Raw genomic sequence first — 26,835 nt, forward strand, 5'->3', positions numbered from 1 at the left:
TCTCGGCCTCCTCCTCATCAATAAGAAACCTAGGTGACCAAATCTGGGCATAGTAGTCAAGATGGGGTCTTATCAAGGCTCGATACAGAGGAACAATAACACACTTGTCTCTGCTCGTCAAGGTATTTTTCAACAACCAAGTGATTTGATGAACCGATTTGGCCACTTTTGCAATGTGCCCCCTAAACTTCAACTCCTTATCCACCAACACTCCCAAATCTCTGGCCTCATCAATATCCTGGAGTAGTTCCACCAATGTAGCTGCTGCTAATCTTTTCACCCCAAAATGTATAACCCTACATTTGCCACATTAAATTGACATCCATCCATTCTCCTTAGCCCTGACCTCCAATCTATCCAAATCATCCTGCAAATTTTGACATCATCTGCATTCACTATTGCCCTACCCAACTTTGCATCATCCGCGAACAAATGAACTGTTAATCTCAGATCCTTTCGTATATCGTTAATGAACAAATTAAACAGCAGTGGTCCAAGAACAGATTCTTGTGGCACATCGCTAGTCACAGGCCGTCTTTTGGACTCCACTTCTGAATAAACCACTCTCTGATACCTCTCAATCGACCACTCTCTTATTCATCTCACCAACCCTATATCCATCCCTATATGCTATGCTGCATTTTACTGATTAGAATTCCATGTGGTATCCTGTCAAAGGCCTCAGCAAGGTCCAGTAGAATCACTGTAAACCCATTAACTTTTATCCAGTTCAGTCATGACTATGTTATAATACATGAGCAAGTTACTGAGGCATGACCTACCCTTCACAAAACCATGCTGTCCCTGATACAGTATCCCAGTTTCTTCTATCCAATCTTGTATTTTCCTCTTGACTATTTTCTCCAAGACCTTGATAACGAATCCTGTTATTCTGATCAGCCAGTAATTTTCAACAGCAGCCTTGGAATTTTCCCCTCTTTTCACCCCCTTGGGACTGACATAGACCCAAGGCTCAAATTAAACAAAATGGTCAAGGGCACTGACAATTCTTTAGCCGCTTCTCGTACGACACGAGCTGATATACCATCCAATCCCACAGATGTATTGACATTGATGTTCTGTAATAGATTATTTACCTCCACTACATTCACTACAATTCCAGTATAGGCTGTTGGTTCTTACATTTCTGCAATGTCACTACCAGGATGATATACTCTTGCAAAGTGCTCACTCAGTAATTCTACTATATCAACTGATTCGGTTACCTCCCTACCATCAGCATTTTTGAAAATCATTATGCCATGAACATTTTTTCTTTTGCTTTCAACATATTGAAAAAATATTTGGGATTGTCTTTAGCCTGCATGGCCAATGTTCTTTCATAATCTGCTTTTGCTTTTCTTACCACCCTTGTTACCATCCTGGCCTGAGCTTTATACTCTTCCTGCACCTGCATGTCACCTTTCTCCTTAAATTCCCTCCACAATTGTTTCTTTTTTGCAGCTCAAGCTTAATGGTGTTATTCATCCAATTAACCCCTACTTAAATTAAGGGGATATTAAATCCCACATAGTTTTAAAACCGAATGAAAAACTCAAAGATTGGAATCAGAGTTTCTTGCCGAATATAGTAAACTATAAAGTATCGGCGACACTAACGTTAGCCAATGCAAGTGATCCTAGTACAGTACAATACCGGCCGACTCGTTGCAAAGGTGGGGGAAGTTCAGATCGCTATTCTTAGGTATTTTCCATAATGTAAAAACACATTTCCTAGGGAATGTATGCTGTTATTACATTATGGAGGGAGGTCACTACCCAGACCGGTTTCAGCCTTTTTTGAGGCTTCATCAGTGAGTAGCTAGACCTAATACCAAAGTGTATAGCGAAAAGAACTTATATACTCTGCGAACGAATTTTCCAAACAGGTGCAACCATTAAGTTACTTAAGAATAAAGAGCTAATAAGCTTCATGTCGGCAATGAAAACATTACTTAAATTAAGGGGATATTAAATCCCATATAGTTTTAAAACCGAATAAGAAACTCAAAGATTGGAATCAGAGAGTTTCTTGCCGAATATAGTAAACTATAAAGTATCGGCGACACTAGCATTAGCCAATGCAAGTGATTCTAGAACGTAGTATAATACCGGACGACTCGTTGCAAAGGTGGGGGAAGTTCAGATCGGTATTCTTAGGTATTTTCCATAATGTAAAAACACATTTCCTAGGAAATGTATGCTGTTATTACATTATGGAGGGAGGTCATTACCCAGACCGGTTTCAGCCTTTTTTGAGGCTTCATCAGTGAGTAGCTAGACCTAATACCAAAGTGTACACTTTGGTATTAAGTTGCACCTGTTTGGAAAACTCGTTCGCAGAGTATATAAGTTCTTTTCGCTATACACTTTGGTATTAGGTCTAGCTACTCACTGATGAAGCCTCAAAAAAGGCTGAAACCGGTCTGGGTAGTGACCTCCCTCCATAATGTAATAACAGCATACATTTCCTACGAAATGTGTTTTTACATTATGGAAAATACCTAAGAATAGCGATCTGAACTTCCCCCACCTTTGCAACGAGTCTTCCGGTGTTGTACTACCTACTAGGATCACTTGCATTGGCTAACGCTAGTGTCGCCGATACTTTGTAGTTTACTATATTCGGCAAGAAACTCTCCGATTCCAATCTTTGAGTTTCTTATTTGGTTTTCAAACTATGTGGGATTTAATATCCCCTTAATTTAAGTAATGTTTTCATTGCCGAAATGAAGCTTATTAGCTCTTTATTCTTAAGTAACCCCTACTTGATTTATTATTCAGACTCTTGATAACCAGTCAACCATTGCCTCCTGCAAACACTTCTTAACCTCCTCCCATGGACTATCAACAGTTTTACATGCCATGGCACTGAGCCAAGCATACTCCTAAGCTTGTCATACTTACCAGCCTGGTAATTCCACATGTACCCTGTCTTAATTGTAAATTCCACTCCTTTAGCCACCTCCCAAGTTATGACCCTATGATCACTCTCACCAATTGGTTGCAACATGGTCATGTTCGTTACAGCCGCATTCTCTGATGCGATTACTAGGTCAAGCACTCTCTGCCCCCTAGTATTTTCCATTACATGCTGTCGCAAATAGTCGTCCCTTAATAGCAGCCTAAAATCCAATTCCTTCCTCCCATGTGCTCTCTTCTCCTTCCAGTCAGTTACCATAATTGAAATCCCCATAATAATTACCCTCCTTCCACTCATTTCTTCTATTTGCCTATGCATACTATCCCCACCATCTATTCCATCACCTGGTCTATAGCAGCACCAATTGTGTGGTGCAATTTGGAAGCCAAATGCCATGTTTGGCTTCCAGATCAGGGGTTCCAGCATCTATTCTTAGTCTCCCATGCAGTGCAAGTGATACCTTCAAGTGTACTTCTCCATTTTGAGAGTATAGCAGTTAAAACAGTGGTAACACATCCCCCCCCCCCCCCAAAACCAATCAGTAGCAAGTAAGGAGTCTACCTAGAAAACAGGCACATAATCCCACTGCCATATACTCTGCTAGGTGACATAAGGGAGAGTAGTGGTATATGGGAGTGTTCTGATGGCGATTGAGGCCATGGAAGGCAAACACTGACTTTGCATTTTCTGTATGGATGTCATGTTCACAACACTCTCTCTCTCTCCCCACTACATGTTCCCATTTTTTCTTTTCATCTAATTACAAATGAAAAATGAAGACTGTGGTGGCAACACTGTAAACATAAATTTCATTCAATAACCAATTCATTGAAATTAAACACAATATTCCAGACATACCAGGATCCCTACCAAAAAAAAAAAAAAAAAAAAAATATTTCCATATCCACTTAAATATCTGTGGCATAAACAACGTTCATCGCCACTTATATATTCAAACCAGATCACCTCTTCTTAAATTCAAATTACAGCTACATCAACCACATGTTACTTTCGATGCTCAAATTATATTCTTCATGATTCATTTTGCCACAAAGATGGCATCTGTGCCTTTGTGTACTCTAACATTGCCTGCCAGACAATGAGAAATTTAGAATCCCCTACTTTTGAACTTTTTGCTGAAGTTTTCCTTGTCCAACTTAGTAAAATTCATCTGCTACATTTACTGGTTTCCAAACATGGAAAATGACACTTTCACTTTATGAAATTTGACCATCTACAGCTACACAAACAGTTGGTCATCTTAACTGTGACCTGAATGTTCACAAACCCAACTGGCTTCCCTTCTCCAACACTATAGATCAAGCTGGACATGTGGACGTTGTTCTTATAAACACTGATTAGATGCAAATTTGCAGCTACTTATCCAAATTGCAGATAATCCGATTTTTTTTAACTAGTTTTCCTTCTAGACACACTGAAGTTGCCTTTCCAGTTGGCCACTCAGATTACAATCTGGTGCGAGTTTTCAGTCTATCAGAATTCCCTCTGACCACATGCAATCTAGCGTCCTCTGTCACTAAAAGGGTACAAAGTGGAATGATCTTTATTACTGCTACTCTTCTTTCTAGTTGCTTCTGCTCTTCTGACCCAGATGCTTCCATTGAGAGAATGTCACAGAAATCATCCTCAGTGGTATGAAGGCATTTATCCCTCATTTCATCCAAAATTCCAATCCATTTTCCAAGCCCCAGTTGAACAAAAGATGTATGAAAGCAGTCGAAGAAAAAACTCAGCTTATCGTAGGTGACTTGCATGAAGAGCCCAAGCTTCATAATGCAGAAGCATACAATAAATGTAAATCAACTATCACCAAATCCAACTTCATAAAAGCTACTAGCATAAAACCTGTCTTCTCCAAATGAGAGCCATGACTTCTGGTCTCTTGCAAAAGCCACCAGACAGAACTTCTGCTTACCTGTGCTCTCATCTTTCTTTTTTTTTCTCTCTCTCTCTCTCTCTCCTATTACCTCACCCAAAGAAAAAGCCAACCTCTTAGCATCACTCTTTTCTTCTAACTTCTGCATAGACAGCAAATGCAAATCACTTCCTTCCATAGCAACAACTGAACACCATATGCTTCCTGTGGTCTTTCATCAGAAAGATGTAAGAAGAATATTAACCTGAACACTGTAACGTCATCCGATCTCCATGACATCTCCCTTATTGTACTCAATTGTTGTGCTCCAGAGCTAGCACCTGTCCTCTACTGTCTCTACAGTCTTTCGTGCTTGCTGACACCTATCTCATGGAAACATATCTAACCCATTTCAAAAAAAAAGGGAGAAAAAAGCCTGCTAACAATTTTATAACATGCCCTCTCCAAAATAATGGAAAAAGTTATCAGTGGTCACTTTGCTACCTAGAAGCTCATTAGTTAACAAGTGCATCTCAAACGACAGAATCCAGTCTGGATGTACTACTGATATTTTAACCTACATCACTTGCCATCAGACATGTACCATAGAATTTTCTGGAGAAATGTGTGCTGCTGAACTTGACATTTCCAAGTCTTTTGATCATGTTTGGCATCAAGGCTCCCTGCTTTGCAAACTGCCTTCCTTTGGTCTACGCTGTCATGGTGTACAGCACCCTCTCTTTGAGCTTTGCCACCAATGCAGGGAGTATCCCTGTGTCCGTTCACTTACCTGTCCTCTTTCTCCTTATACATAAATGACCTCTCAATCACTACAAATACTATCCATAGCTTTTCCAATGATAGCACTCTCACTCATCCTACTTCTTTGACAAACCATGTAGTTCTCAGACGTCTCTTACATCAAGGTCTGTAACTGGTACCTTAAATACTGACTTCATATCATCCTTCAGTGAAGCAAGGATAACCTATTCATCTTAAATTCATTTCAATAAAATTATGATGACTATAACTGTGTTAGGAATAATTACTTTAATTTTCTGATGTTTCGACCTTTTATTAAGGTGTAATACACAAATCTGGAGTATACACATATATACAAAGACAAGCTATATTAAATTTCAAGCAGTAATCCCAAACGACAATGATTTGATCACTCATTATTCTAATGTTCTGAACGATAGCAATTTGGCTCATAAATTGGCCCTTCTCCTCACACTTGCATCAACCTCTATCTCACAGATTCAATGTTTCAACTGTGTCTTCTACTGTTAATTGGCAAACATCATTCCTTCGTTTGCACTTAGTCCTGTTGGAACAAGAGTAAGTGCTGTCCAACATCCCTTTACCGTACAACTGCGATCTTATTGAACTTGCTTCTCCTCTCCGTTATTTATTCCATCTACCTCTGACCTCTGGAACAGCCTTCCTCATGATCTCTTTCCCAGCAATCTCAACTTACAGCTCTTTAAGGATGTCAATAGATTTCTTTCTCAATGCTGATTTGCACGTCACACACTGCTGATTTGCTTTAGGTTCTTGTACCTTTTGTATGTGTGTAGAATTTAAAAAAAAAAAAAAAGTTCAGGAGAAAATTAGCTAAGCAAAAAAAAAAAAATTTCACATTTGACGTCTATAGATGCCCTATGGTCACTGCCATACCTCACATGGTTTTGGCAAAGATGTCTTCTGCTAGAATAAGTGGTAGGGTTGCAGATTCCCTTTCCACACAAAGTTTTTAGGACAATCACAAACATCCATACCCACGGTGGGATTCGAAACCTCAGCCTCTTGGCTGGAGAGCGAACACGCTAACTACTCGGCCAACCAGGCTGGCTAAATCCATGCCAAAGTAAATCCTTTCTAATGTAATGTATATGTGGAAGAATGATTATGAAAGCATATCTTCTATGATAGGAAATGATGGAAGCAGATGAAATAGAGCTCAGTGGACACTTTGCAAGTGTGTATCCAGGTGGTGACTTTGCATTTGTTGTGACAGACTGAAAATTAGGAGATTGGAGAAAACTGGAGGTGCTCAGCACATTAAGAAATATCAATGTGAATATACCAGCATGATTACCATTTCTCTTGTACATTGTTGCAGCATGTTGGCCTTCATTGTACTTTGAAATATGCAAGGGTGCCTCAGACAAGATTGTTTAATCTGTCTTGATCTTGCAGAATTTGAAGTGAGTAGAAAGAGATTATGTAGTTACATAATAGTGGCTCTAAGTCAAGTAGTTAGAGCATTGGAAAAGTTGGTTCAAGGCATTAAACATAGTTTTTGTTTCAGTATATAAGAAGGTCAGTCTTGCTCAAATAAGTTGTAGCACAAGGAAATAATATTTGAATTGCACATTTAGCCGCATTGTGAGGTACTTGCTGTTGTATTAGGCTACTCCGAAAATTACTTAGTGGGAGTTTCTTAATTTTTGTTTTAAATCAAATTAGGCTTTCATAATCCTGCTTAGTGAAGCTGACTGGTTGGGCTTTAATTATCAATGGATTTTGAACCCGAAATTATCAGTGGTTTTTTGAAAATATTTAATAAAGATGGCTGCAAGTCATGTAAGTGTTGTAAAATTGTGTGGAAACTTAATGGATTGTAGAATTTATTTGTATCAAAAAAAGTCGTTATATGGGGAAACAATCAGTTATTTAGTTCTACCAAAGATATCCAGAATTCCAGTTTCTAAAGGATGAAATTTTATTCATTATGCTAAAATTTGTTATATTCTTCCATTGTAGGCAACATAGTTGTGAATGTTTTTTTTAAATTTAAACTAAAGATATGGAAGTCTCCTTTGTCAAACTGTTGATAAAATTTTGTCCTGAGTTACCAGAAGTGAAGAATACCTGTAGTTCAATACTGATTCAAAAAAGTCTCAAAAATAATTTGGTTCTGGATAGCCACTTTACTTCAGCATGTAAAAGAAGTGCTTTGTGTTGACTACCCATTTTATCATAAAATTTTTTATATAAATTGGATTAAAGTGGTTGAGATATGACAATAAATTTAAGCTTCATCCAGCACAATTTTTAAATGTGTTGGTATTTCTTTAGCTGCCACAGCTTGTCTATGGCACCACAAAGCAGTAACAATGACTGTTACTGCTTTGTGGTGCCACATTCCAGATTTGTGTCACAATTGCTTACATGTTTCTGACCATTGGCAGAGCACCATCAGTACACATATCAATACACATTCCTCAACTAATTTCATGCATTGTGATAAATTTGCTGATATAATTGAATATCTCTTTCCCAGTGGTGTTGCTTTGCAGAGATTCACATAAGAGCAGGTCTTCAATAGTATTATTAAATCTATATCAGACAGATAGTAGTAGCACAGGAAATAATGAAATGTCAGTGGATTCATCTGTATTGATTACACAACTACAAAGTTTCAGTTGATAAACCAGCTCATTTCCTATGTCATCAAAAAGATTTTTCATACAGACTGCAACAGTATTATTTAATAATTGTACTGCATCAATTTTTTGAGCAGACTGTTTAATATGCTTGTAAATTTTAAACACAATGCATATAAGTGTTTCTCTGATTGTGTGAGCTTTGCCATGAAGTGCAATGTGGTCACTTACTTGATAAGATGCTTCTGTTGCAATTGAACTTTCAATGCTTGAACTTTAGCAAGTTTGTCTCATTCTTAAACTCATTTTTTCTTGAATAATATTTAAGTCAACAGTTCACCTGTAAAAGCTGAACTTTTAATTCTTGTGAAACTTTTTTCAATGATTCATTTTTATATATGCTTAATGCTAAATGCTAAATGATCACTTCATATTTCAAATCCCCTGTATACTCTTGAACAGTGGTTCAGGATACTCTTGCATCCTTGAACCATTGTGAAGATATTGCTGTCAATAATAATAGTTATAATTTACTTTGTTGTTTTCTCACCATGTGAATTAGTGCACAGCTTTATTTTGGAACATGGTGTTATTGATGAGTAGTTTGTCCCAAACAGAGATCCAGCAAACATTTACCATTATTATTAGCTTTTCTCCTTTCTCCAAATCTTCTCAAAACATTTCTGTATGCCTGGAATTCATTTCCTATCTTGCTGTCAAGCTCTCCAAGGACCAGGTTTGCTGATTTCTTTGCTAGATGCTTTCTCTAATCTGAAATTCCTCCACTTCTGTCATAAAACCTTTTGGGTAGGACTTTGGCACAAATAAGGTTCATTGTCCAATTCCCCTTCTTGAAATTTACTCCTATAGCTACAGAATCTGCCATTCATCTGACCTTCAAGACATTGACACCCTTTAATTAACTGACCGTTATATCCGCAGGTGTTTCTGTAGAACACCGTGTAATAATACTTCAGTTATCCGAACAGCAAGCTTGGGTAATTGAAGGGTCGAATAAACATTGGATTGCTGTACTTGAAGTTGCCAATCAAAAAGCTTATTTTTGTGATTGCTATTTACTCCTTTCTTTCCTTGTTCACTGTTCCCCAAGTATAATACTATATTTACTTATCAGTACCTAACCTGTAAATGTATTATTAAATAGTATGAAATCCAGTATTCTGCTTGGTACATGGTGTTATTGATTATAATTATTGTGACAACTCCTCTTAGTTGTTATTTTTCTACTCCACTTTATTCCTTGGTCCCCCTCACTCTTTTTGTGCATGTGATACTGCACACATTTTGATATAATTTTCAAATTCATTACTTTTCCTGTGAGTTTACATTCCAAATGCCACTTCTAATTATTTCCTCTTCTAGTTTAGCTTTCCTTATTTTGTTTCTGTTCAGTTAAGTATAGTCAATCAGGCTTCTTAATGTTAATTTCTTTGCTCAATCTAGTTTAACATTCTCTGGAGAGATGTTAACCCATTCAGATACCTATTGTGTTGGGCAGGTATATTGATGTAAGCTTCTGGAAAGACCATACTTAGGACTGCCTTTTCAGAAGTATTTTTGACATGCATCACCTCTTTACTTCCTCATGAGGTTGAGATGCAGTTGGATTATTGGAGGAATACATTATTAGAGATGAAAATATTTTACAAGAAACCCAGACATAATTCAGATATATATCAAAATACTTCTAGAACAAAAAAGACAACTGCCATATTCCTAGATATGTCTGCTGCTTTTGATCATGTTTAGATCAGAAAATTAATACAAACAGTACATGATATCAGAATTAGAGGAAATGCTTTAATCTGGATACATTCAAGCTGTGGATTTCTGGAGCACTGTATATAACAGTTTGCTTTTTTTATTTTATTTATATATTTTATTTATCTTATAAAAAAAAGAAAAGCATTTTCTATTTTACCACAAAAAAAAAGTAAAATTGTAATGTATTGGTATGGTTAATCCGGCATTAGTAAGGTGGGAAATTGTAACAAAGTAGTAAGGTGGGATCCCACACCAAACTGGCTTGGGTGCAACAGCCTGTCGTCTATGACGTCGAGTAGTCATGACTCGAGGCATGACTCGCTGCCATGCATTGTTAAAAAGTTAGTCCATTTAAAATCCTTGGAGTCTGTGACACCACACCTTACTACTGCTGGGTTAAGGATTTATTTGTAATTTTTATTGATTACAGAATCTAGAGACCAACATGGAACATCAGACTCCAGTAAATATTTATTTTAAATTAGATTGTGACATTTTATGTTAAGATATTTTGACTTTTTGATGCCTTATTGTGCATACATTCATATACATACCTCATTGGTAAATGGTTTATTGGTATTTATTTCATAGATAACAGAGTTAAACTTGGACAATTGCAGAAGTACAGCTATTGTTGGTCTCACAGATGAATTTGTTAATTTGGAGTCTTTGAGTCTTATAAATGTCGGCTTGACAAGTTTGAAAGGATTTCCAAAACTTCCAGACTTGAAAAAAGTAAGACTTCATTATATTTTTTTCATTAATGTTATCTTTGCAAAAGCTTTTAATGAAACTTTAAAGAAATTTTGATACTTCTATGTATTAAAATATCTAAAGTAGAAGCAATCTTTGCTATATATATTGTAAATCCCACAAATTGTTTGGTAATTATATAAATCTTCTCTCTTTCATCATCCATGTGGATGACGATGAGGCCGAATGAACTCTTTCCACTTCTGTCTGTCCAGTTTGGTGTCGCTTGTTGTGATTTGGTTTTCAGGTCCTCTTTTATTTTGTCTATCCATCTAATTCTGGGCCGACCTTTGGATCTTTTACCTTCCATCGTTATATTCAGGATTTTAGATGGTAGTCTTTCTGGTCACATGGCCAAACCATCACAGTTTTTTTTTCTTGGATTTTGTCTCTTATTGTTATTTCTTGTTTTGGTCATTTCCATACTCCAAATAATCTTCTTAGCCAACCCATTTCAGTAACTAATCTAATTCTGGGCCGACGTTTGGATCTTTTACCTTCCATCGTTATATTCAGGACTTCAGATGGTAGCCTTTCTGGTCACATGGCCAAACCATCACCGTTTTTTTTTCTTGGATTTTGTCTCTTATTGTTATTTCTTGTTTTAGTCGTTTCCGTACTCCAAATAATCTTCTTAGCCAACCAATTTCAGTAACTAATAATTTTTTCTCTTCAGCCTTTTTGAGATCCCAGCATTCACTCCTATAGAGGAGTATTGGGAGGACCATTGTTTCATAGATTCTTACTTTTGTTACTTGTTTGATGTCTCTTGCCTTCCATATTTTATTAAGTTGTCCAAAAGTTTGGGTTGCTTGACTGATTCGTCTGTTTATATCTTTTATAATTTCACCATTGTACTCAATAACTCCTCCAAGGTAGATGATGTTTTCTACCTGCTCTGGATTCTCTTCTACTTGCTATCAATTTCAATTTTCAGATTGGTGCTTATTTTACCTATTTGCATAATTTTTGTTTTGTCTGTATTTATGTTTAATCCAGATTTTATACACTCCTCCTTTATTTTATCAGAAATTCTCTGTAGATTTTCTTCTGTGCTTGCAAGTAATGCAATGTCGTCTGCAAATTTTAAATTTGTCACATTTTTCCCATATATTTTGATTCAGGAGTCCTCATTGTTTAAAGCCTTATTGGTTGCTTCTTCCAGTGTAAGATTGAACAGGTCTTGTGACAGATTGCATCCCTGTCTTACTCTGCTCTCTGTGTGGAACCAGTTGGTTAAGGTGTCCTCCATTTGTACTGCACTTTCAGATTTCTCATACAGATCTTTATGATTCTTATTTTGTTGGGAATTCCAAATTCTTCCCTAGTTCTCTTCTACGGATTGAATGAAATGCCTGACGAAAGTCTATGAAATTTATGTAGCAACTTTGGTTGTACTCTAGTGTCTTTTCTGTTAGCTGTCTTAAGGTGAATAATTAATCAATTGTGCTTCGCCCTGGTCTGAAACCGGCTTGTTCTTCTCCTAGTGCCAGTTCTATATATGGCTTAATTTGTTTTTGTAGTACTTTCATAAAAACCTTACTTGGAATACTGAGGATGCTAATGCCTCTGTAATTATTGCATTCTGTTTTATCTCATTTTTTGTATATAGGAGTTATGACTGATTTGGTCCAATCAGTAGGTACTGCTTTGTTTTTGTAGATCCTTTCAAATAATGTTTTTAATGGTTCCAAAAGTTGTTCTTTTTCTGCTTTTTTATAAATCTTGTATAATCCTTTATATAAATCTTAGATTCATTTATTTCTGTTACATTATAAGAACATTGATGGAGGGAAGGTGAAGCTATCACAGGAATTATGTACCATTCTCACATAACTTGTTACTGAGATGCAGTGAAATAACACAATTATTTTTCTGAGAAATAAGCCAGTTGAACACGTTAATCTGATGACTGTCTTCATTCTCTGTTCTTGCAGCTTTGCAATGTCTAGGACTAGTCCTGATGCAAAGAAAAATAAAATGGACATTCCTTCTAAACAATACTATTGACACTTGATCAGAAATAGCTGCTGTAGTATGACCCTAAATGGGGATAATCTTCTGGAATAGGAAGTGCTCTCAGGTACAATGTGGCCAGATTTCAAAATAGATAATTTTGTCTTATTGACAGTTCCAGTAGGAGAGAGAAATTTCATGAAAGTGCAACTGTAAATTCATGAAAGTGCAAATGTAATGGGAAAAAAAAAGAAAACAATTTCTTTATGTAACAGAATGGTAAATGTATTCAAGTTAATTAGAAACGTTCTTTCATCCACGTTATCTTAAAAGGCTTGATGTTTGCTCATGACCTTACCATTACAAATGGGTTCCAACAGAATGTGCATAAGTCTTGATGTAACAATAGTTAAAACAGCTATGTTCAGCTAATGACAGTTGAGTTTGAAAATTCATGGGAATATAACAAGGATCTGTATTTAAGTTTTGTGACTCAGGAAAAGGCATGTGAAAAAAGTTGAGAGAGAAAAACTGCTCAGAACATTATACTTATTTGGTGAAAATGGGACATCATATATCAGGCAATGCATACGTAGTCTATATTTGAGTTTAGTCAGCTGTGAGAATTTAAGGCGATACTAGAAAATAGTTTTCTAAACCAGGCGTGAGACAAGGGTGCACATCAACATCAACTTTCCTCTTTAACAGAGGAAAGTTGATGTTGATCTCTGCTCCACTTTATGGAGATGTTATACTCTTAAATCCAGTATGAGTGTGTTGGATTACCTTAACAGTTGAATAACTACCGTCATAAATTTGGCATGAAAATCAGCAATAAAAAGAGACATTGAAAACATAAGGTATAGCAGGTTTGAATCAACTGTGCTTTCCTGCAACAGTTTAAAAAGGTTATGTTGTTCACTTAAGTTTCAATATTTAGATCTATTAGTACGCTCTACAGAGAGAATATTTTAAAAACATCTGCTTTGGTAAATGAATTGGTGAAAAGAACCCAATGTTAACAGAATAACCTTTTTAGTGTTGCAAGAGAGCGCAGTTTATTTACTCCAGCTTCTTGTAAAATAAAATTGGATTTTTCATTCATCTGGAGCACATCACATCTGGCATGTAAGACTTTGGTTGTTAAATCAGATTCATGAAGTGAAAATAGCTACTTTTCATTAATTGCCATGTTGCTTCTATGACAAGTGCATTAACTAATGCTGCATCTATTGAAGACTACAATACTGTTTATTGAATTTCTTCAGACTGTATTTGCTGCAGTGTAGTAGTTCCAGTACAGCCACTCAGGACTTGTTGACCATGCTTTGGATAACTATCACAGGATATGATAGAAGGCCACTCTATTACACCACAGCAAATACAAATATGAAAGACTGTTCCTCATATCTGCCTCAGCCCTGAAAAACTTTCCAGACTTCAACAAATTTGCATGCATGAGACTGTCCCAAATTTGGGAAGCATTAATACTCAGATCTTCAGCCCAGCAGCCAAGACTACCCAATTTATCGCACTAGGGGAGTCATTTGGGACCCTAGGCCCATCTTTCGTTGCCTTTCCTCAGCCTCATTTGCCCACTATTAGTGCCTGCATGCACATATTGTTTTGGGATCCCTGATGATGGCAATCTAAAGTTCCCAAAATATAGAAAAGTATTAGTTTTTTTAATTAGTATTTTAGTATATTTTATTTCCAAAAAAATAATTACTTACTACCGTGTTATAAGCACACTTCTAGTAGTTTTCTTGTGCATTAGATATTTATCTATACATTACTATCTTGTGTGCTGCTTTAACCTTTGTAATGGTGTGATATGGCTTTGCTCTCCTTGTGGCAGTAAATCAAGTTTTTTTTTTTTTTAAATAAACGATGTATAGTTTTACTTTTGATTCACTTGTTTTCTTTGATTTGATGCTTCAGTGAATTGTGATCCAAATGGAAAAATCCTAATGTATTTCTTAAATCTAGTTCCAAGTATTTCATAATGTTATGTGATTGTGAAAGCTCACTGGAAATATATGCATACAGACCACTGAATTAGAAACCTTGAAACAGATGTAAGTAAATATCACTTATGCAGTGTACTTGCAAAATATTTGATCATGCGCTTCGCCATGTGTTTTAAGCAACTATTTAAGAATGCTGCTTTTCAGTGATTGTCAGTAGTGTTGATTATAATGGGGGAAAACTTTGGAGTTTGATAAAGGATTTATTGAGAGTGCCTGTCTAGTTGGAGTCACAATTTTGAAAATAGCAGAGCTGACTGGTTTCTCAAAAGGTAAGACATCCCAAGTGTTTAATCGGTGGAAAAATAAATTACTTTGCTTGTCTAAGAGGCATAATTGTGGTCCACAGACTGTCTGAAATGAGATTGCTGTTATATGAGAAGGGTTGTATGGATAAACAGAACTTTGTGTGCAGCAATTGACTGCAACATTTAATGAAGGCTGTTTCCAATCCATGTCTCATCAAACTATGTGCACGGAGTTGAAGATGATCAGTATTAGTAGTTACATGCCTATATAGAAACTACTGATTTCTGCAAAGAACTTGAAAGTTAGTTTATAATGGTGTCACGGTACACTTTGTTCTGTACCAACAGTTGGCAGAGAGGTCAGTGGGAATGGGAACCCCATGAAGCAGTGAACCCAGGTCATGGAATGGGGCAAGTTTTGTTGGTACAGAATTAGTTCCCAGATATTGTTCAATGCTGCCTTCCATCATATAAAAATTGTTCAGCAGTGGATCAGTAAGTATGATGGCAACTTCACAATCTTTTCTGGCCTCCACAAAGTTAGGATCTAAACTCCATTGAGAATGTATGGGAAATGTTAGGAAAACACATCCAGCAGCCAATCCTCTTCTGTCAAATCTGAGCCAGTTAAAGCACTGTCTAGTAAACATCTGGTATGTTGTAGACTTAGGTGCAATCCAACACAATCACAAATTAGGTGCAATCCAAGTGGGATCCAGGCCCAACTGAAGCGACCTCAATAAAGGTCGAAACTAGTCTAGGTAGTGGCCCTTCCCTTAATGCATAACATTATACATATCTGCAAGATGTGTTTTGCATTATGGGAGATACCGAGATAGGAGTGATTGTTAGCTTGCTCCACCTTTTGCAACTAAATTTATTATAGTCTAACCAAGTGAAAAATAAACTTTCAACATTCATTTTCAGTTGCCATGACTACCCTGGTAAAGAGTTAGCATGGATACCTGTGCTCAATCTTCCTAAAATGACATTCTCTCTATTGGTATTTTATGACCTTTGAGAAGTTCACACAGTATCATATTCTTTCTCTTTTTTGGTATTATCTGCAGTTCAGGCATTGATTTAGTCCTTGTAATATATATTTCATAGACCTAATGTAATCTTTATCACTCCTTTGCATCTTTTCCACTGTATGTGCCGCACCTAGGAAACCAGATTTGTACTTGATGAGGTTGTATTAAAGCCTAGTAAAGAGGCAAAGTGACTTCCTGATTCTTGCAAGTCAGTAGGTGTTTCAGCATTGCAATATAATATAATGTACATTATATTGGTAGATTATGCTGAAGTTAAGGGTCTTCCATATCTGAGTTGTACTCTCTATATAGGATCCCCTGAACTGTAGCATAACCCTACCAATATAATATATACCATCACACAAAGTGCATAATTTACATTTACTAACACAGAATTGATAACCATTTTCACATGCTGACAATTTAAGCAGAACAATTTGAATGATTAAGTGCTGTATGTCATTCCTAATTACCCAGCATAAGGCAAGTCCCAAGGAATCTTGGATACACACCTTAAATCTTGCTGATTCATGCCTCCCTCCCATATTTTTTAATGTTAGTTAGCAATCTTCTTATCCTGCTACTTATGCAGAATCCTTCCATGCTGTATTCTGTCAGAAGCCTTGGGAAAGTTCAAAAATATGGTGTATCCATTCCCTTTGGATAACTTGTTTGTAACATTATTATAACATATGAGCACATTTTTCCATAGTAAACCAAACCAAGTAGGTTTGTAGTTAGACACATCAGTCTTTGCACTACCCTTTTACAATGAGATAGTTCGTACATTCCTTCTACTCCTGTGGAATCTTTTCCCTGTGCTGAGACTCAAATTTATATCTCCACGTCAGAAGCATAGCCAGTTAAGCTGAATACTCTTTCAGTATCTGTGCTAATATCCTTTCAGCCCTTATTGCTGAATACTTATAATAATCTTAGCCAAATGGGCATTTATTTGGCAAACACTTTCTGCATCTGCCACCCACATATACCATCTGCATTGCAAGCAAATTCTTTTGGGTACTTAGCTTTCAGAGCAAGTAGTTTTTTTTTATGTGGCTCCCATCCATATGCAAACCTACAGTACATTTGTACTGTGGGTGAGCTAAGGATGTTTTTTTATTATTTTTATCAATTTTATATGTTTTTCGTAAACTAATTTTTACATTGTCTTGCAAACCTTGCTGTAGGGACCAGCTGTTAGGCCTCCAGTAAGTGGGGAAGTAGTTTTAATGCTTCTCATGCACTGCCAATACCAACAGCTTTACAACCTAGTAGCTGACATCATGGGACAAACGAAGTATTCTCTTCAGTTTTGTCATAATTTCTTACTTTCAACTTTATCCTGTAACCTTTTTCTAAATTCAACATCCATATTCTTATCCACTTCCCAGATCAGCATGATCATTAACAGGAGTCAGAAGTTTCATCTTGATCAGAAAGTCCTCTGGCATGTAGTTATTAATATTGCAACCATAGCTTCCTGCCTTGAGTGGAAAGTTTAAGATACTGACTTAAAAAGAACCTGTACACTGAGTCATTTGCGATCATAGCCACTCTTTAGTTCAATATTGTCATATTTTGGTCACAGATCACTTTCTCACTCTTGCTCCTTCTAGCAGTCTTTTCGTATCCACACTCATACTGTATTTATTGCCAGTTAAATCATTTGCACTTACCATCTTTTTTTTTTTCTGTTTTTGAGTTTCATTTATAAATTTTGAGCTTTTTTTAGATTGCTATTCTCACATGCTTCTTTTTAGAAGTATATCTGGATGAAGAAAGTGGGCCGCGCGGTTAGCCTAGTGGCTTTGCGCTTCGCAACCATATGCCTGGGGAAGGAGTGTCCCAGGTTCGATTCCCATTGTAGACGTGAGGAATTTGAGGATCCTCCTCAGGCATAGCCAAGTTAGCCGGTCTTGGGCGCGGTCAGTAGGGTTTTTTCCGCCAGTTTATCTGGCGTTTTTCATCCCGCAAACAGGCAAACTGGCCCCGTGAACATACACCTCTACAGTCAAAAATATATATCCCCCCAGCGGCAGACCAGGCGACGGGTCGGTTGGGAGTAGTACTAACAGGTAGTCGCATCTAAGTAACACGCGGACCCTGCATAGGAAGCGGGAATAACGCGAAGAAGAAGATCTGGATGAACAAAGTGAAATCACCTCCAGGAAAGTAGACAAACATCTGACTGGATGTTTTAATGGTTCATTATTTGAAACTTCATGCTGCTACTGTGATCTGTTTTAATTGTAACTTTCTTATTCTCTCCAAGCTATTTTATTTGTAACTTCTTTTATAACAGGATGCTTGCTTTGAATTGATGAAGTCTCAGTTTCATCACATGAACTTTCTGAAAATATTGAAATTTTTGATGAATTAAGATCTTTTAAAATATTTTCTGGAATTGATGCATATAAAATGTGAATTTTATATGCATCAATTTAATATTTGATATGCTTTAATATTTTTCAGTTGGAGTTAAGTGACAACAGAATTTCAGGTGGGCTTAATCTGTTACATGGAAGTCCAAAATTAACATACCTGAACCTTAGTGGAAATAAAATTAAGGATCTTGAGACACTAGAGCCATTAGTAAGTTGTTTAATATGCTTTTTGAATTATGTAATTTATTATAGGTAAATAAGGGAGTAATGATATTCAGAGAAAATCATTGTTGTTAAGCTAAAATATTTTCATTAATTTGAATTATTTCAGCATAAGGTTATACCGAAATTAGGATATGAATTGATTTTATGTAGAAAGTTTTTGTTTGGTTATCAAGTAAATTATAATAAACTAATATCCTAATTATAATAATTAGGATAAGTAATGATAATAATATCAGATAAGGAGGACAATTTACAAAGAGCAATATATAATTTAAATGTTATAGTAGAACAATTTGGAATGAAAATTTCCATAGATAAAACTAAAACTGGTATTTTGTGGGCAAACTCCAGTCAGAAGTAAAATAGTTATGAATGATAGAACAGATAAATACTTTATCTTGGATGTGAAATATCATATGAAGGAGAAAAAGAGATAAAATTAAAAACAAAAATTTTTACAGATAAATAATGATAAATAGAACACTTAATCCAAATACAGTAACAAAGAAACACCCGTGAAAATATAAAATATTTTAGCAGTGTCCACATTATTATATGGCTGTGAAATTTGGGCAATAAACAAAAAATAAAAACAAGTGAAATGAGGTTTATGAGAACTGCAAAATACATATTAGACCAAAAAAGAACAAAGATATTTTAAGAGAACTAAAAACAAAATCAATAGAAGAAAAATTAAACAAAAATGGACAGACCATGTAAACCGAATTGCTAAGACCCGATATCCTAAACAAATACTAAAATATAAGCCAATTAGAAAGAAGTCAGGGTAGGCCTCAAAAAAGAAGTTGGATGGATAATGAGACTGGAACAGACCAATATGGTCTATACCCGTAATTAGCGTTATGATGATGATAATTATATCCTTATTTTAAACCTTTACCCAAGCATAAGCAGACTTGACGTGAAGTATCTTCGCAGTTAGCCTACTTTTGTATATAGGATGTTGACTTGATCAATTTGTGTGCAAGGTATGGTTAGCTATATCTAACTTTATGTTGCAGCAGATGTTTCTTGTGTTGTCAGATCTTCCATTGGGACATTAATAGGACATGTGACAAGAACGTGGAACCCTGTGTGCACCAAGAACTAAGAGGTAACAATTGATGTTTTGGTGTGCAGGGGTCAGCATTGAAGGTCAGCAATACAAAGACAATGAAAATAGGCAGAATCATTGAAAATATCAACTGTGTTGTGAATGGAGAACCTGTGTAACAAGTAAAACATTTCAGCTATTTAAGCATGATTTTTAGTGAAGATGGTAAATTAAATGTGGAAATAGACAACAGAATCAACAAAGATGGTATGGTATGAAGCCAATTGAATAAATTCATATGGAATAAGAGAGAAATTAGTCGGAACACTGAATTAGCTGTATACATGACAATGTTTAAACCAGTTTTAACTTATGGATCTGAGAGCTGGGTCAGAAGTAAAACACTTGACCAAAGACTAGAGACTGCAGATATGAGAGTCCTTAGAAATATTAGGGGACTGAGCAGATGATATTAATAACAGAATAATATTTTTTAAAAAAGGATATTAGGAAAGAACTTGACATTGTCAGCATCTAGTAATGCGTTAGCAGAGCTAATCTCAGGTATGGTCACTTAAACAGAATGGGTGAGGAAAGATTAGCAAAACAAGTGTTCTCTGCCAAGTTGGCAGGAAAACGACCCAGAGGAAGACCAAGATATAGGTGGATTGATACGGTAGAAAGTGCCATAGACGATTGAAATATAAGATCTGGTAATGTTGGAGTCTTGACAAGTAACAGACTGGTTTGGAGGAAAATTGTAGATTGGAAGTTAGTAATGATGTAAATTTTTCATGTAGTACTATCATATCCTGTACACCCCTTGAGGGTATAAGGCAGGAATTTGATGATAGTCTAAAGTTCGCATCTGATAGCTGCTGAACTTTTATTCGCTTCAAGACTTTCTTACATGTTTTTCTTTTCGATATGAAATTCAATTTTATCCTGCTCAAGACTAAATGGTGATCACTTCGAATTTGAAATCCTCTGTACACTAGGGAGAAAACATCACTATGAACAATAACATAGTTAACGAGACTTTTTCCTTGCCTCTTCTCTTCATGTGAATTTGTGCAAATTTTTATGTTGGAACATTGTGTTAGTAATAACCAGTCCATGTCCTGAGCAGAATCCAACAATTATTTGCAATTATTATTATTAGTTTCCCAATAGATTTTTTATGTCTGACAATAATTTCCTTCTCTGCTATTTAGATCCTCAACAAGGACCCACTTTTCTTTTTCATTGTGTTTGTTGCTTTCTCTAAAGCCTCAAAAATTTCTGTACTTCTACCTTAGTAAAACCTTCTGTGTTGCCATAGTCACAAATAAGTCTCATTGTTCAATTCTGTTTTCTCATATTTTTCCACATCACTCTACTTGAGAATGCCTGCCATTCAAGATGATTAGCCTCATTTAGTGTTGAATACTATGGCTACTCCTTCTTTTCTGTGATTGTCATTGCCTGAATATAACATTTTGTATTTATTGCTCAGAAAGATCTCGCCTGTTTTTTTGGCTTTTTTGTTTTAGTCATCCCTATTATGCTGATCTGGTAATTATTCAATTCTTCAGCTAGCTCCATTTCTTTGCTCTTCATGCTTCTTATGTTGATAGTACCAATCCTGAACTGTGTTGAGTTGGGGTGGGATTTAGAATTTGTTCCAGTAGCTGACATTTCGCTGGTTCCATGGTGAAAACAACGGGCCCTTGTTTAACTGGGTGACGTCTCAGCTGGCATGAAATTCTGTCATTTGTACTATTATTTTTTATTTTGGTTTAAGCCAGTAAGAATACAATTTGGTCGGCTAAATCCCAATTACCAGTCCATCCTCTTTTGTTCAGTATCCACGTAGATACCTAACAAGGTACACCATGAGGATGGGACGTTGGGTCCTAAGCCCTGATCGGTTCTCCACATTGATTTAATGGGTATGTGGAAGTCTCCTCTCAGCACAGCTTAAGCACAAAGTTTTTATTACCTTTTGAAATCTTGATCTTGATACTTAGAGTTAGAATGTGTACTGTGACTGGATTGAAGGCATTGACTGCTGTGGTTGATGTTTCACTAACATTAGTAGAAGTGGAATTCATGTTCTTGAACATCTAAAGTTTATTTTCATATGTGAGAGTAACATTTTCAGAAATACATTTATCACATTTTACTTGCTAATCATAGGACTTTGCTATTCAGTATAATATTTCTTTTCATTGTGGTTTATTTTTAGAAGGAGTTTACAAATTTGAAAAATCTGGATCTCTTCAACTGCGAAGTGACAACTATTGATAACTATAGAGAAAAGGTCTTCAATCTTATATCAAATTTGAAATATCTTGATGGCTATGACAGAGATGAAAAAGAAGCTGAAGATTCAGAAGCAGATGAGGAAGATGGTAAGATTTGATCTGTTTACTAGATGAAGTTTTGAATGAAGGAAACTTATTTAAGGGATTTGACATTTAATCAGGTTATTGTAATTATTTCATGAGGATTCTACATGCTTAAGAAGTTAGGGTAAGATGAACTCATCAGAAATTATGGAAGAGGCATCAAGCACTTTTCATGCATATTTCTCAGCACTTTGTAATCAGCCATAAATAGTTTTCTTGACACTGTACACATAAACTGTTTGTGCCTTAGATGGAACTTGTAGAATTTGGCAGGTTCATGAAAATGTTGAGCCACCCAAATTTAGGCTTGAAAATTTACAAACCTAAATGGAGTGGCTAATTGTAAAATAATGTTAGCATATATTAAATAATGTTCTTAAACAGATTTTTTCAATTTGCTGTAATTAATGAGTGGCAACACTATACAAAGAAAGCTCTTTGGTTGTTTGTCAGTGTAATTATCTAAACTATCTTCAGTGAAATTTTATCCAGAAATCTCTCCTTCAGAATGCCTAATTATATTGAAGGGCTACTTATTTCATGAATGATCTCTCTCAATGATTCCATCCAGTTGTACTTCTAGAGATGCTCCGTTTCCACATGATCTTTATAGGTTGTTTTATAGGTGCTTGCTTGTGCTATACGGTTCCATGAATTAATATGAACACATAGAAGGGAGTGAATTTTATTCATAAGCTTTATTATTATGGGCATGCAGTCTCTCATTGAGGGAGGCTGTAAACACCATTCAGCACTATTCAACATTTGCACAGTGTATAATTTTTTGTTTTGAACTCATTCATTGTCATGGTGCTTACAACAGACTCTGGCAACCTGTTCCACTCTGGTTCCAAGCAAAGCCAGGGATTTGGGAGTGCTAATGGATAGGGAGTTAATGTTAGTGAGAATTTCCTGGAGTAGAGCTATTAGAAAAGATTATACAGCTGTTAATCTTTTCACTCTAAAATACATAACCTCACCCTGCCATGTTAAACTGACATTGATTCTCCTTTGTCTAGGCTGCCAGTCTATCCAAATAATCCTGCAAAATTTTATCATCTGTATTAACTACTGCTCTGTCCAATTTTGCATCACTGGCAAACAACTGAACAGTTCCTCTCATTAATGTACAAATTAAACAGTAGTGGCCCAAGAACAGAACCCTATGGCACTCCACTAGTCACGGGCCATCTTCTGATCTCTACTCTGGAGTAAACTACTCTCTCTCCAACAACCACCCTCTTATCTACTTCACTGACTTTATATCCATCCACATGTGCTGCATTTTATTGATTAGAATTTCATGTAGTATCCTGTCAAAGGTTTTTACAAAGTCATTATCTTTATCCAATTTAGCTATCATTTGTATTATAAAATGTGAGCAAGTTACTGAGGCAAGACCTACCCATCATAAGACCATCTTTCCCCCACCCCAACACACTATCCCATTTATGTCTATCCATGCCTGTATTTTGCTCTTGAATATCTCCAGTACCTTGAACTTCTGATATGCTAATCAGTCAGTAATTTGCTACACCAGTCTTGGAGTCTCCTTTATGCAATGGAGATGTTTCCCCTCTCTTTTTTTGTAGCTTCATCTTAATGATAATATTCATCCATTTAACTCCCACTTGATTTACTCTCTTGACTCTAGGTATGCAGTCTACCATTACTCTTCTTAAACACTCAAATGCACTATCAACATCTAGTCCTTGCAGTTTCACATTCCATGGCACTGTTCCAAGCAATCTCCTAAGCTTGTCATACTTACCAGCCCTGTACACCACATATACCCCTTCTTAATTGCGAATTCCATGCATTTAGCAACCTTTCGTGTCAAGACCCAGAAGGTCGCTAAATGCCACCTTCTAAATGCTACAAAAAAAAAAAGGAGAGGGAAAACAGCTCCATTGCATAAAGGAGACTCCAAGACTGGTGTAGCAAATTACTGACTGATCAGCATATCAGAAGTTCAAGGTACTGGAGAAGTTTACGAGAGCAAAATACAGGCATGGATAGACAGATGGGATAGTGTGTTGGGGTAGGGGAAAGATGGTCTTATGATGGGTAGGTCGTTCCTCAGTAACTTGCTCACATTTTATAATACAATGACAACTGAGTTGGATAAATATAACGGTTTATAGTGATAGTGCTGGACTTAGTATATTCCATCTAGTACATTTCATTTTACAAAGGATTTAAGAGTGCCAGTATGACCATGTTACCACCAATTGGTGAGTGACCGTCTCAGATAATTATTCCTTAGTAACTGCATAAATTCCATTTCCTTCCTTCAGTGTGTTTTCTCCTCCTTCCAGTCCATGTTCCCATAGTTGAGTCCCTGCATAATAATTAACCATCCTCCACTCATTGAACTTATTTGTTGATGCATACTATCCCCATCTTTTCCATTCCCTGGTTTAAGAAGCATCCAACTGTATATTTTGTTCTGCTGGCCTCTTATAGCCTTAGATGTGCTGTTTTCACTGGCCTGCAGTGGAACTTCTATTCTTTGGTCGCAATTTATCTGCTGTCATCAATAACACTCCTTCCCCACATTCTCTTCTCTCTATTCTCTGAACACACTATCCTACACATTTTATCCCACTAACTATATCATCTTCTCTCAGCCAATGCCAAAAACTCTTTCCTCTTGTTAGTGTACATAAAGTGCTTAGCCCCACCACTGTCCTAACGATTTATGCTGTGTCCCATTCTAGTTTCTTTCCAGTGGTTTATGCACATTCTTACACTTCACTGCCTCACAGATATCTGCATATCCACTCAACAGCCCCCCCCCCCCCCCCCCCCCCCCCCAAAAAAAAAAAAAAAAAAACTATCCCTGATTTTTCAAATCTACCTCCATTTCCTTCAGCAACACTTCTATTCAGATTCTGAAAACCAAATTCATTCATATGCAACCCATTCTTCTTGTATAAGTCCTTTTGTTTGTCAAAATCACTCCACACATCCACAAATTTCACATTATTCTTCCTCCATAACCTGAGTCAGTTGATGTGAAGTCATGAGCGTCTATATGCAAGTAGTCCAGTCATGAAGTGACTTCACGAGCAAACTTTGTTTGCTTACACTTTTATAAAAGATGAAACCAGGAATATAATTTCTTGGCTACTTTAATTTATAGTATGACCAAGTGGAAAAACTTTAGACATCTATCTCTAATCCAGATTAATTTATTGCATAATCTACACATCAAGTTATTCATTATTATGGCCTTCTTTCTCAACTCTAGTCTGTCATACCATAGCAACAGACTCACTATCTTAACTTTCTCACTCTTTACTACTTCCAGTAATTTTTTCATGACTCCCCTTATGCCATACTTTTCTCCTTTGAAATCATTTGTTCCAGCCAAAACAATAGACTCTTTCACTTTACCATTTTAGGATCTAATAGTCTTAGTCTCACTAACATCAATTGTTGCATCTGGGAAGCACTATTTTTTCGATCTCTGATAGAATTTCTGTACAAGACTTGCTCCTTGATTTTTTTCCTTTCAACTAAAAGAAAGAAGTGCATTCATTTCTCTTTTCATGCACTTCTTTCTTTTCATTGATATTAGCTGATGCACCCACCTGACATTTCTGCATTCATTGTAGCTACTGCTTCTTCCTGTATATTTATTTATCTAAATATATTTAAACCACTGTTGCTGATGATGATCCGTAATTTTCAGGCCAAAATATATGCCTTTTGACTAAACATTATTCACTCTTTTCTTTGCTGTGTTATTAATTTATGAAAAAGTTTCCATGGATGCTGATTTCTTAACTGTCCACTAAACGTTTCCTCAGTGTGTTAACTATTCATACATACATATACCACTAAACTTCATCGTTTTCAGCCATTTCGGCTCCAAATATGCTGGAAACAAGCTGTAAATCCAAACAGACTTATCATTCTCATCCTTCATCCACATATCTCCATGCTTTTCGAAGTTTTCTCCATACCATTGTCCTCTATGAACATGGCTCCCAGATCTGCAAGAAGCATTCGTTCGTTCAGATTACTTGCCTATACACAGTACTGTTATTCTAGTTCTTGAGACTTTTCTATTGATAAAACATGTGATACAACATTAAATTAGTTTATATTGGTCACTTAGCTGCTGCCATTGCAAGCATTGGTTAATATTGCTGTATAGGTGAATTCTATCTTGAAACTACATGGACATGATTTGCATCACTGATAAAAAGACAAAAACAGGTGAGATTTTACTAAATAAGTATAGAATGTTATATTAAAGTAATAATGATCAGTGTTGTGTACCACCAGTATAAAAATTGAGATTTTAGATAACTTAAAATTGAATATAAGTGCACACCAACAGATGCATTAATTATATAGTTCACCCACCGATTAGAGGTCCCCCTGACACTTAAGCACATCTCAGAAAAAGGAGAATCCAGTCCGATAATAGGGTAATCAATCTGTCTTCTGGGATGTGCTTGTTTATTATTAAAGGTTGGAAAATTTGGCTTTTCTTTTACGAACATTGTAGTTTTTAAAGTGTAACTATTTTGCTTGTATAACAGTTGGAAAAATGTACGTAGAGTATTAACAAAATTAAAAAAGGTATAGCATAAAACAAAAATTTAACTGTTTATTTCTAATAAAGTTTTCTATAAAATACAAAAAAAACAGAAATTTTTTCAAATGAACTTAGATATTCTAAACTTACAGTTGAGAGAACTGAGACACTTTAATGTTCTAAACAGATTAATTATTTATGACTTGTTGCGACTCTTTTAACAAAAAAATTTAT

At 36.0% G+C, this 26,835-nt stretch overlaps 1 protein-coding gene across 1 annotated transcript in view; it reads left to right on the forward strand.

Annotated features, from left to right (window-relative positions):
* The window catches only part of LOC150099034 (acidic leucine-rich nuclear phosphoprotein 32 family member A-like), a 140,075-nt gene that overhangs the window by 50,915 nt on the left and 62,325 nt on the right, over window positions 1-26,835 (forward strand). Inside the window, exons 2-4 of the mRNA XM_090404744.1 lie at window positions 10,567-10,710; window positions 18,469-18,588; window positions 21,887-22,052. Coding sequence (XP_090260870.1) covers window positions 10,567-10,710; window positions 18,469-18,588; window positions 21,887-22,052 — 430 coding nt within the window. The remainder of the gene's footprint in view (window positions 1-10,566; window positions 10,711-18,468; window positions 18,589-21,886; window positions 22,053-26,835) is intronic.

Source organism: Typopeltis vanoorti, chromosome 15 (assembly GCF_054136105.1).
Source record: "Typopeltis vanoorti isolate ZY-2024b chromosome 15, IOZ_Tvanoo_1.0, whole genome shotgun sequence".
In the NCBI taxonomy this organism is placed as follows: domain Eukaryota; kingdom Metazoa; phylum Arthropoda; class Arachnida; order Uropygi; family Thelyphonidae; genus Typopeltis; species Typopeltis vanoorti.